Genomic DNA, 12,730 nt, shown 5'->3' on the forward strand with positions numbered 1-12,730 from the left:
CTTCTTGATCCACTCATCAGGTGATGGACATTTAGGCTCTTTCCATGTTTTGCTATTGTTGACATCGCTGCTATGAACATTGGAGTACATGTGCTCCTATGCCTCAGCATTTCTGTATCTCTGGGGTAAATCCCTAGCAGGGCTATTGCTGGGTCATAAGGGAGTTCTATGGATAGTTTTTGAGGAACCTCCACACTGTTTTCCAGAGCGGCTGCATCAGTTTACATTCCCACCAACAGTGTAGGAGGGTGCCCGTCTCTCCACACCCTCGCCAGCATCTATAGTCTCTTGATTTGTTCCTTTTAGTCACTCTGACTGGTGTGAGGTGGTATCTCAGTATGGTTTTGATTTGTGTTTCCCTGATGATGAGTGATGTTGAGCATCATTTCATGTGCCTGTAGGCCATCAGATTACTTTCTTAACCATATGAAAGGAGTTGAAAACATGATGATATTCCCCCTCTGAATATTTTAGTATTTCCTAAAGACAAGGATATTCTCTTATGCAACCACAGCATAATGATAAAAATCAAATAGCTATTGTTGCTTCAATACTATCTAATCTAAAGATCATACACAAATTTCTTTAGTAGCTCCAATAATGGCCCTCGAGTAAAAAGGATGGTATGTGGCATTCAGCCTCTTCTTCACCTCCTTCAAGCTGAAACGGTTCCTTTCTTTCTCTTTCATGACCTTGGCATTTTTTGAAAAGTACAGGCTACTCTGTAGAATGTCCCTCACTTGAGGTTTGTCTATTTCTTCATGATTATATTCAAGTTATACACTGTGGGCAGGAAAAACCAGCCTGATGCTGTGCTCTCCTCAATGCATTTTCTCAGGAGGCACATGATGTTGACTGTCCCACTGCTGGTGATGTTCGGTTTGATCAATTGGTTAAAGCAGCATGAGGCAGGTTTCTCTGCTGTCAAGTTACTATTTTTTCTTTGTAATTAATAAGTGACTTGATGGAAGATACTTAGGCACTAAGTAAATACCCTGTTCCTCATTAAATACTTATTTCAGCAGCCACTGGTGCATTCTTGCCAGAATAAGAATAAAATCCTGTGTGAGAACGAACAAGGTCAAACTTCAGGGGAAAAAATAGGGCTGGCTGAAGCAGTAAGTCATGAGCAAGAATTAGCATGGGAGGCTAAATTCAAATAACTCGGGGTATGTTTACTCCTAGCAACCGAGAGGGGGGAAAACACCTCCAGAGTTACTTTTTTTTTTTAATGTTTGTTTATTTTTTAGAGAGAGAAAGAGCACGCTAGTGGAGGAGGGGCAGAGAGGGAAACAGAATCTAAAGCTCTAGGCTCTGAGCTGTCAGCACAGAGCCCAATGCAGTGCGTGAACTCACAAACTGAGATCATGACCTGAGCCGAAGTCGTATGCTTAACTGACTGAGCCACCCAGGCGCCCATAGATTTACTTTTAAGAGTATATGTGAGTATGCATGAGCATGCTAGTTCCTCTCATGGTGAGCCCTTCAATTCAAAGGTGTCCAGTGGCAGCAAAAAGAGACACCCACGTCCAGAGAGCTGACAGCGAGAGTCATCCTCACACCTGAGGCCCGATTCTCCAGGGGCAACGCTGAGGGGCTCAGCTCCAGGACTCCTGGTCTTGCTGCCGTATGTTGCTACATTTAAAAACAAAACCCCCAACTCACTATTGCCTTCGATGAGGCACAGTCAGCTTTAGGAACTCTGGCTTGGCTTATTCAAAAAGTATTTTTTATAACTCTATTATCACAAGGTTAGAAACTTCAGAAATTATACAAGAGTGGAAAGAACATTTTGAGACCACAAATCGGTTTTCATACTACAAACCAGTAATATCCACTGTTAACATTCTGGTCTACATTCTATCAGTCTTTACTCTTTGTATATGTATATTTTATCAGGATTGGGATCAAAGTGTCTATACCAGGCTTCTTTAAGTTGGGTTCAACTAGAGAAGTGAACCCAAAAGAAAAGCATCTGAATACCTATTCTCTTAATTCTCCCAAGGCTGGAACTAGACTCATTCCAGAAGCATGGGAGAGAAATTAAGTCATAACCTACAATGGTTGCCTTCAAATAGCAGGGCTTAATTCTCTTGTAAAGCCCCAGTTGCAGAGGGCTGGTCCATACTGTTCTATAATTTGCTTTATTCCCTTAATACTCCTTCAAATAAACATTTTTTTCTTCTAAATTTTTATTTAAATTCTAATTAGTTAACATATAGTGTAATATTGGTTTCAGTAGAATTTAGTGATTCATCACTTACATGTAACAAACACCTAGTGCTCATCATAATAAGTGCCCTCCTTAACACCCATCACCCATTCGGCCCCTCCACTGACTCTTAGTTTGGTCTCTATTGTTAAGAGTCTCATGGTTTGTTTCCCTATCTTTTTCTTCCCCTTTTCCAAATGTTCATTTGTTTTATTTCCTAAACTCCGCATATGAGTGAAGTGATATGGTACTTGTCTTTCTCTGGCTGACTTATTTTGCTTAGCATAATAAGTCTAGCTCCATCCACACTACTGCAAATGGCAAGGTTTCATTCTTTTTGATGGCTGAGTAATAGTCCATTGTATATAGATACCATATCTTCTTTATGCATTCATCAGTTGATGGATATTTGTGCTCTTTCCATAGTTTGGGGATTGTTGATAATGCTGCTATAAACATCAAAGGAAACCATCAACAAAGTTAAGAGGCAGCCTATGGAATGGGAGAAGATATTTGCAAATGACATATCTGATAAAGGGTTAGTATCTAAAAATGTATAAAGAACTTATCAAACTCAACACCCAAAAAACAAATGATCTAGTGAAAAAATGGAAGACATGAATAGACATTTTAAAAAAGAAGACATCCAGATGGCCAACAGCCATATGAAAAAATGTTCAACATCACTCATCATCAGGAAAATACAAATCAAAACCATGATGAGATACCACCTCACACCTGTCAGAATGGCTGACATTAACAACTCAGGGAACAACGATGTCGAGGAGGACGCAGAGAAAGGGGAATGCTCCTGCACCGCTGGTGGGAATGCAACCTGGTGCAGCCACTGTGGAAAACAGTCTGGAGATTCCTCAGAAAGTTAAAAATAGAGCTACCCTGCCACCTAGCAATTGCACTACTAGGTATTTATCCAAAGGATACAAAAATACAGATTCAAAAGGGTACGTGCACCCTGACGTTTACAGCAGCACTATCAACAGTAGCTAAACCATGGAAAGAGCTTAAATAAACATCCAGTAAGCACCTTCCATATATCAGGCACTGGGAATATAAAGATAAATAAGACATAGCCCCTTTCTTCTTTAGATGAATAATCCAGCCAGAGAAAGCAAAATCACCTGCCTACCCAAAATACCAAATAACGCCACGGCAGCGGGGCAGCAATGTACCTGAAGCACCCTGAGCAAGGAACCATCACCTCCATCACAGGACATCAAGGGGAGGATGTGTAGGTGAGTCCTTGTAGGATGGGCAAGATTTCAGAGACAGAAGACAGGAACAGGCATTCCAGATGGAAGAAAAGCCATGCCAAAATGCCCAGAGAGGCATGCTCAGGCCCGATTACAGGCGACCCGGCACGAGTGGCACAAGTGCTGAAGAAGGAACCATGCGCTCCACGCTAGCCACAAAAAAGGAGGTGCCAGGCGGCCCTAAGTGGCTCCGGAGCAGGCTGACCAGCTCACGATGGGAAATGGGAGGAAGGCAGTTAAGGAGAGGTCACGGAAGTCACTGCGACTGAGCCAGAGCAGGGACAGTGAGGAGGGGGCTGACCAAGAGATGTGGAGGAAGACGCCATTTGGGGACTGAGCTGGCGGGGTTGGTCTTCCAGCAGCCTGCCGGCTGATATCTGGCCTGCGTAACCAATCCAGGCCAGTAATGGGAAGGAAAAAGCAAAGAGCATGCCAGAGGGCTCCACACAGTACCATACTCCACCATTCTCTGAGGTGATGTAATGGCAGAGGTAGGGGTACCCCTCAGAGGAGGAGACCAGGGGGAATAAGACATGACACTGGAATAAACGGAGGAAAACTACTCATAGAACTGCCCCACCTCTTTGGGTCCCTCCAAGCTCTAAGAAAACACCTTCTATAAGAGTTCTTCGAGGCAGGCGGAGGGGGGGGGGTGCTATGACCACAAATTATACATGGAGAATATGCAGAGGAGAACAAGTCTGTGGCAACCCCATGAATACTACAAACAGATCAAAATCTAGAAGGTAGCTTTTTTAAAAATTTTTTTAGTATTTATTTTTAAGAGAGAGAGAGAGAGAGAGAGAGAGAGAGCGAGCGCACACGCAGGGGAGGGGCAGAAAGAGAAAGAAACACAGAATCTGAAACAGCCTCCAGGCTCTGAGCTGTCAGCACAGAGCCCATAGAAGGTACCTTTAAAATGGAAGATTTCCCTCTTGATCTATAGGATATAAGTAGTAGGGATGAAGAAATAATACTTAATAGGAGAAAGTAAAAGCCAATAGAAATAATTGACAAAATCAACTCTGGGACCCAATGTGAATAGGCTCTGAGTGTAATGGGAAACAGGGAATGACATGATGTGAAGATGTGTGTGTGAATTCTGACATAACCAAGATCCCATCCTCCCAAAAGAAAGGGTTGGGGTATGGGTTCCTAGTCTTGAAATTATGAAGTGACATCGCCAAACAAGACCTCAGCAATATTTCTCAGGGAGCAGCTGTCCAGGTGGATAGGGAAGCGAAGGTCAAGGATTTCCTAGGTAGTTTATGCAATAATCCCGCATTCAGTAAGCTGTGTCATCCTAGAAGAAGCAAACTAGTCACATAAGACTCAAATCAGAAAGTGACCCTAGGGGTGCCCGGGTGGCTCAGTAGGTTAAGCATCTGACTCTTGATTTCAGCTCAGGTCATGATCTCACGAATCATAAAATCAAGCCCCACTTCACTGAGACTGAAGGAGCAGGCACAGTATTACAGAAGAAAAAGGAAAGGTTTGTTGGGCCACTTTAAGCTCAGAGAAAGTTAAGTATGTTTGAACTCTTAAAACCAACAACAGGTATTTAGGTCTGTAAGAGGCATGGCTAAAACACAGACTTTCCTTTTATACCCCAATCACATATCCCTTTTCTTCTTTGCTCCAAATATTTGGGAAGTCATTATTTGGGCAGGCCCCCAAAGAAGCATGCTGCCATTCATATAAGCAGGGTTTAAAAAAAAAAAAAAGGTTTATTCATTCATTTTTTGAGAGAGGGAAAGAGACAGAGAGTGAGTGAGGGGAAGGGCAGAAAGAGAGGGAGACACAGAATCCGAAGCAGGCTCCAGGCTCTGAGCTGTCGGCACAGAGCCCATCGTTGGGCTCAAACCCACGAACCGTGAGATCATGACCAGAGTCGAAGTCAGTCACTTAACTGAATGAGCCACCCAGGTGCTCCTCATATAAGCAGGTTTTGGGTTTTCTTTTTTTAATGTTTTATTTATTTTTGAGAGAGAGAAAGCACGAAGGGGGTTGGAACCGAAAGAGAAGGGGACAAAGGCTCCTATGCAGGCTCCACGCTGACAGCAAGCAGCAGCGGGCCGATGTGGGGCTTGAGCCCATGTTCAATCATGTGAGCTCATGTGAGATCACGACCTGAGCTGAAGTTAGAGGTTCAACTGACTGAGCCACCCAGGCGTGCCTCCTGGAAGCAGTTTTAATCAAGCATGCAATACGCGCCTGGGGCTACAGCAATGGCCAGACAAGCACCGTCTCTTCTTCAAAAGGCTCTCAGGATCTTATTTTAAAAATCAGTCAAGTAGATCTATCACAAATGTAATTATTTTCATAGTATTTCTTTCAAATTTATTCTACATTGGACATGAGGGCTCTATTACGAGATGTTTTAGATTTGAGGGTGTGTTGTGTCTGGGAAGAGGTTAGGAAAGGTCCTCCCAGGAAGGATTGAGTAGAACTTGGTGCATGTGGGCTGGCAGGGGTCACCTGAAGCGACAGCAGGCACAGAGGGGAGATTTTTGCATTGGGTGCCTGAAGACCCAGCCCAGGAGAGAAGAAGGCACCAAGAGAAGCTGGAGAAAAAGAAGCAGACCATGCGATGGCCTGCTGGAAGTTAGAAATTTTTTATCCTGAGATAAAAGGAGCAACTGAGCAGGGAGTTAACAGGAATTGGATTTTGGAGAGACCTCTCTTGAGCTATGCTGGAGATGGGGAAGTCCTCTTGTGGCCTGAAACCTGTTAGGGGGCTGCCGTTAGACCCAGGGGAGTGATGATGGCTTGCGGGGGACACATCAACCTGGACAGGGAACACAGACACCTCAGCCACTTCCAACGAGCGTCCCAAGAATTTCCACAGGACTCGTTCTCAAGCATGTGGCAGGAACACACTACAAGCTGCAAAGGGAGGGATGCATCTGCCTCCACCTCAGACTTGAGTCAGAATGTCCCCCAGGTGCTGTCCCCTACACTTTATTAGTTTCTTAACCCCTCTGAGCCTCAATATCCTCATTTGTAAACTAGGGATAATAATGATACCAAACTCACATGGCTTTTGTGAAAATTAAATGAGTTGACATATATAAATATATACACTGACATATATATAAAATAAAAAATATATATATAAAATGTGTGTGTGTGTATACACACACACACACACACACACACACACACACACACATAGAAGAGAAAGAGAAAACATGTCTAGACCAGGTGACAATAAAGTGAGTCAGCACAGCATTTATTTTTTCTCATGACCTAACTACATATTGTAGCATGTGGGTTTGTGAGGAGGGGAGTGGGTTTAACAAGATTTTCACAAAGAGTCCGTTCCTTCTTTGCCAGCCACTGAATACTGCCAGATTCCCATGATCCTAGATTTGCCTGGCAGATAACTGAACCCCACAACCACAGTTAGTTCTGACTGTCCCCTTTATCAAGACAAACCAGCTCAATGTTTAAAACAGGCTAAGATCCAGAGCTATGCTGTCCAGTACAGTTGCCACTAGGCACCTGTGGCTGTTAAGGACTTCAAATGTGGCCAAACCAAATTGAGAAGTGCTCTATATAAGTAAGATACACACCAGGCTTTGAAGACTGAGTAATAGAAAAGAGTAAAACAGGTCATCAACAATTTTTAGATTGATTCCATAATATACTAGACATATTAGGTTAACTAAAAATGTTATTAAAATTAATTTCATCTTTTTTTGTTTCCTTTCTTCTAACTCATTAGATCCATTTTAATTGTTATGTTTCTAACTTCTTAATTTAGCTAATTAAATCATTAATATTTACGATTTTTCCTGTTAATATGAGCAATTAAGATTGTACCTAAATACCGACTTAGTTGCACCTCACAAGTTTCTTTAAGTGTACAAGTCATCCTACAAGTTTTGATATATATGTTCACTGTTATTACTTGTCTTTCAAATCTAAATACTTTTAAATTCAAATTTTCACTTTTTTTCAAAATATCCTTTAAAACTGATATAATTTAGTTGCACTGTGTTAAGAGAACTTGATCTGTATGATGCTGATTATTTTAAACATGTTAGAACTTATTTCATGACCAGGCGTATACTCAATTTTTGTAAAAGTACAAATCTTCACTTGCTGGGACCATGTTCTTTATATAACCAGTTTGATCAAGCTTCTTATTTGTTGGAATAATCCCTTAGTGGTTTTTCAGTCAGCTTGCTCTATCAATTACTGAAAGATGTATGCTAAAATCTCTCACTATGGTGTCAGATTTATCAACTTCTTTTTATCCATCTGTCACTTTTTACTTTATATAGTTTGAAGCTGTGTTATTAGGTGCATAACAGTTTAGGGGTTCTTATGTTCCTCAGAAATTGAAATGTCAATATACCTGTTTCTTTTTAACTTATTAAATGTAGCTACTAGAAAATTTTAAATTATGTGTGGCTTGGGTTACATTTCCACTGGACACCACTGGTCTAGAAAAAGGATAAGCAAGAAGCCTACACCAACCACCAAGTCCTGGAAGACTAAGGACTTGATTACAGAAAATAACAAGTAAAGGGAAGAGTACGGACAGCCCTGTTAAAGGACCATTCTCTGTCTTCCTCTCTCGTCACTAGAGTCTAGAGAGGAAATGAGACCAAGACGCTTGTAAGACGCAGAAACGAGGTGAAGAACAAGATAGAAGAGGATTGGGGCACCTGGGTGGCTCAGTCAGTTGAGCATCCGACTTCAGCTTAAGTCATGATCTCACCATTCCTAGGTTCGAGGCCCATGTCGGGCTCTGTGCTGACAACTCAGAGCCTGGAGCCTGTTTCAGATTCTGTGTCTCCCTCTCTGTCTCTGCCTTTCCCCCACTCACGCTGTCTTTCTCTCAAAAATAAACAAACATTAAAAAAAAAAACAGAAGAGGATAAAAAAGCAGAAGCTGAGGGGCGCCTCGGTGGCTCAGTCACTTAAGTGTCCAACTCTTGATTTCAACTTGGGTCATGATCTCACGGTTCATAAGACTGAGCCCTGAGGTAAGCTCTGTACTGCCAGGATGGATGGAGCCTGCTTGGAACTCTCTCTCTGCCCCTCCCCAGTTCATGTTCTCTTTCTCTCTCTCAAAAACAAACAAATAGATAAATACACATTTTTTTTTTTTTAAAGGCAGAAGCTGAGAAAAGGTAACCAGGGAAGAAGAAACTCCATACATATCATAGAACAACTACTTCTGTTCTGAACTCAATATATTTAAGCCTTTAATTATGAAAATGGCATTTGATATTAAAAACGACTTAATGTCCAAAAGATAGAACCACTATTCTATTAAGACAGACCTTTTAAAATTTATTTTTATCAATTTTCCATCTTTGAATTAATCAAATCATACCACATGATACTTAACTAATAATTCTAGATTCCTAATAACTTAATCCTGGATATTTTTTCCATGCCAGAAGAAGAGAACAAAAGTATCTTGTATGGCCTTAAAGGACTAACCTAGACATGTGCTCTTCCTCTATGACATGAGGGAAGTTTTGGCAGAAATGCAGAAGCACAGGTAGATCAGAGAAGGAGAAACAAGTATAGAAAGTACTGGGCACATGGATGGCTCAGTTGGTTAAGCATTCGACTTCAGCTCACGTCATGATCTCATGGTTTGCAGGTTCAAGCCCCGCACTGGGCTCTGGGCTGACAGCTCAGAGCTTGAAGCTGGCTTCAGATTCTGTTTCCCTCTCTCTCTGCCCGTCCCGTGCTCTCACTCTCTCTCTCAAGTAAATAAACATTTTTTAAAAAGAACAAAAAAAAGAAAAGTATAGAAAGTACAATATTTAGAAAACAAAAGGGAAGAGAGGTTCCCAGAAGTGTTTGCAGGGAACTAGGAGCTGAGATAAGTTAAAGCATTTGGCCAGAGAAACCACCCTGACGACAGAGCTCTTGGGTTCCCCACAGCTCAGCCTGTGCTGCTGCCTGACGCAGGGGAGCCTGGGGCATGGAGGTGACTGCACTTGCCAAGAGAATATGGGGCATGGGGCACAGCCAGATAGAAACTGCTCAAGACTCCTGGTAAGACTCCTGCCTGTCTCCTTGGTGAAAAGTCAGTGTTGCCCTCATCAGCGGGTAGCAAGGATGTACTATTATAACTAATCCCATTATACCAATAAAAAAAGTAACCACTAATTACCATATAATAACCATATTGATGACCATACTAATAACAATGTAGTTATTAAAAAAATTGGAACAATACAGCTTTGCCTGCAGCTCCCAAAGCTGAGTATACACACACCTATGACCCAGCAATCACACACCTACGATACCCCCATCAGAAATGCATGCACATGTACCCCAAAGATGGGCACGAGAACAGTCACATCAACATTAGGTGCAACAGCCAGATGCTGGAAACTGCCCAAATGTCCATCAACAATGCACAGATAAATATGTGATATATAATTCACCCAAAGGCCAAATCGGCATTGAGAGCGAGCACACTACAGTAAAAGGCAGCATCGTGAGTCAATCTCAGGAACCTAACTCGTAAGGAAAAATGTCGTATACTGTAGGATCCATTTACACAAGCATGGACAGTCAGGTGTGGTGGGTTACCCTCGGGGAGGTAGGGACCGGAAGGGAGCACCTGGGGAGCTCCTGCTTCTTGATCTGAGCGTGTGGGTGTATTCAGTTCGGAAAATCTGTGAACAGTACACTTAACAGTTGTGTCTACTTTTCTAGTATGTGTGCTATACTTTAAAAAGAAAGAAGGAAAGAAAAAGCTCTCCAGTAACACAAGCCTGGTAGTGTCTTCACGCCCGCTAACCTCACTGCTCTCCCACTCCCTTACTTCCTTGCTCCCCCTCTGCTGGTGTGTTTAAGCTGGTTCTCTCTCCCTGAGACGACACGTCACTATCCATATTTATGGCTTCTTCCCACACCAGGTTGGTGATTTGCACCTCCCTCCCCATTTTGGACGCCTTTGCTAATTTAGGCCATTCACATTGATCCAGCCCTTGCTTCTCGTTTCTCGGCAGTTAGGAAGTTTGTACCATCACTGTGTATCTTCCCAGCTGTTTTACTTCTGCCAAGGCTGCCCAGCTAGACTTAAAAATCACAGAGCATGCCCTCTGGGGATGATCTCAACCCTCCACAGGCAGTTCCGATTAATTTGTTCTTCATGAGTTAGAACAGTGCGGAAGGTGAGCTTTAATCCTCCCAGGAACTCCTGGCTCCCAGACATGCCCCTTCCCGCCCCCTCCCCAGCACCTGGATGGACTCCCACAGAGAACTCTAAACCTTTTTTATTATAGTCAGTTCACTTCCCAAGAGCCAAGGTGCTAGATAAGGTCCCCCTTATTGCTGCCAAACAGCATGGGACTAACTTGGCAGTCTGGGCCCAAATTATAAGTATTTTCAAAATAGGTAACCATCAACATGACTTTCTAGAAAATATATATGCCTGTCGGCCCTCTCACACTTCCATTAACTCCCTCATACCTTCCTATCTCACTCATTTCTTTTCTGGCTTAGAGGAAGAAATGGCTACTAATCACAACTAAGGTCCACTTCATCTTCCAGGAACAGCAGCACTCACATAATGGACAGACATGGAAAAAGACCATGACATCTGGGTTACAGTGCTCTGGCAGTTCACAGCACTCTCTCCTGTCCAAGCGTGAGTTGGAATTTAGGTGATCCTGGCTCGAAGACCAGAACCGTAACACATTCTTCTAAGTTGTCAACCTTTCCGGATTACACAAGTGAAACCACGACCCATCATGTTGCTGAGTCTGTGCCCCTTCACTCAAAAGACATGAATTCCTCTTCCACAGTTTCAGGACACACATCCCTCTACGGAAGAGGATTAGCAGTTATAAAGCAAGGGGAGAAAGAGGCTAAACACCAGAGGGCAGGAGATGAGTCTTCTTCCTCTTTGTAACCCCTGTACTGAGGTGGGTGCTTGGCACCACAAGCAGGCAATCCAAGGATGCCAGATGAAACGCAGCACATAAAACTATTTCCTCTTTTAAAAGAGCGATCCATAATTAAGCAAAGGCACGTATAGGATTTAAGACATGAGAACAGAAAATTCATCTTTCAAGTCAGCTACTGATTTGTAGGACCCTCTTAACTGGTAAACACATTCTTTGGTCAGAACCACTGACCCAAAGGCCTCGAAGGGACCACAGCCATCAGCAGCAGCTCAAGCCTCCCAGTAGCGACCAGGAAACAGAGCCCCACAAGGGGATCTGTATTGGCCAAGGTCACCCAGCTGGTGTGAGATAGAGACAAGCCCCTGCCTCTCCCTATTAGCCCAGCACCTCTGAGAGATGCTCTCCAAAATCCTTGAGCTACTTACACACTAAAGACGTATAATGAATGCATGCCTATGTCAAGTCACAGCTTACAATTCAGAGGAAAGCAAAAGGTCACCAAAACGTGTCTCTTCCATAGGGCTGGTTGCAAAGGGGGGCAAGGAAGGTCACTGGCGAATTTCTACGTACAGACGCCACACATCTCGCCTTACGGAAGGATGCAAAGGGCAGTTTTGGGAGCTGCTAGTTACAGTACAGAGGGTCCCCCAATCGCGTCCCAGGGATATGAGTTAACTCGGCTCCGCTGGCTCGGAAGCTTCCAGCAATGAATTAAATCCCAAGCCGCTGCGGAACACCGGGGGAGAAAGGGCCACTGCGGCTGGACCCGACAACCTGGCGGTTCACCCCTGCGCCGCCACCGCGTCCACACTTGCGTGGGCCGCAGAGCCCCTCGCCCGTCCACGCGGCCCGGGGCCACGACTCTCCGCCCGCGCCCCCGCGAGGCGCGTACTGGGGCGCCGTGCCCTGGGAGCTGCCCGCGGGGCCGGAGAGGAGCCGCCAAGCCCAGCCCGGCAGGGGTAGGGACTGATGGCCACCGCCGCCCCCAGCCCGCGGGCCCGACTACGCCGAGAAGGGGGCTGCGCCACTTACCTCGGCCGGCAGGTGCCGCCGCCGCCGCCTCGGTTCGCAGCTGTAGGGGACGCCGCTCCGCGCCGCCCGCCGCCTTCGTCCGCATGCTAGGGAGGGGGCGCCGGCCTGCCGCCAGTCCAGGGCCCCGCGCCCCTGCCAGCCCCCGGCGCAGCGCTCGCGCCCATTCAGCACCAGACTGTCCGCTCCCCCGCGCGGATGCGGAGGAGGGACGCGGGCGGGGCCGGGCGTCACGAGGACAGGAGAGACCAATCGGAGCGCGCGAGGCGGGGGGGTCCCGCGGCGGCCCCGCCCCCGGGACGCGCTACCCGTCCACCCACTTGGTT

At 44.8% G+C, this 12,730-nt stretch overlaps 1 protein-coding gene across 1 annotated transcript in view; it reads right to left on the bottom strand.

Moving 5' to 3' along the window:
• The window catches only part of ST3GAL5 (ST3 beta-galactoside alpha-2,3-sialyltransferase 5), a 51,193-nt gene extending 38,604 nt beyond the window's left edge, over positions 1 to 12,589 (bottom strand). Inside the window, exon 1 of the mRNA XM_029937734.1 lies at positions 12,408 to 12,589. Coding sequence (XP_029793594.1) covers positions 12,408 to 12,492 — 85 coding nt within the window. The 5' untranslated portion in view covers positions 12,493 to 12,589. The remainder of the gene's footprint in view (positions 1 to 12,407) is intronic.
• Between the last annotated feature and the right edge of the window lie 141 nt (positions 12,590 to 12,730).

Source organism: Suricata suricatta, chromosome 4, assembly GCF_006229205.1.
Source record: "Suricata suricatta isolate VVHF042 chromosome 4, meerkat_22Aug2017_6uvM2_HiC, whole genome shotgun sequence".
In the NCBI taxonomy this organism is placed as follows: Eukaryota; Metazoa; Chordata; class Mammalia; order Carnivora; family Herpestidae; genus Suricata; species Suricata suricatta.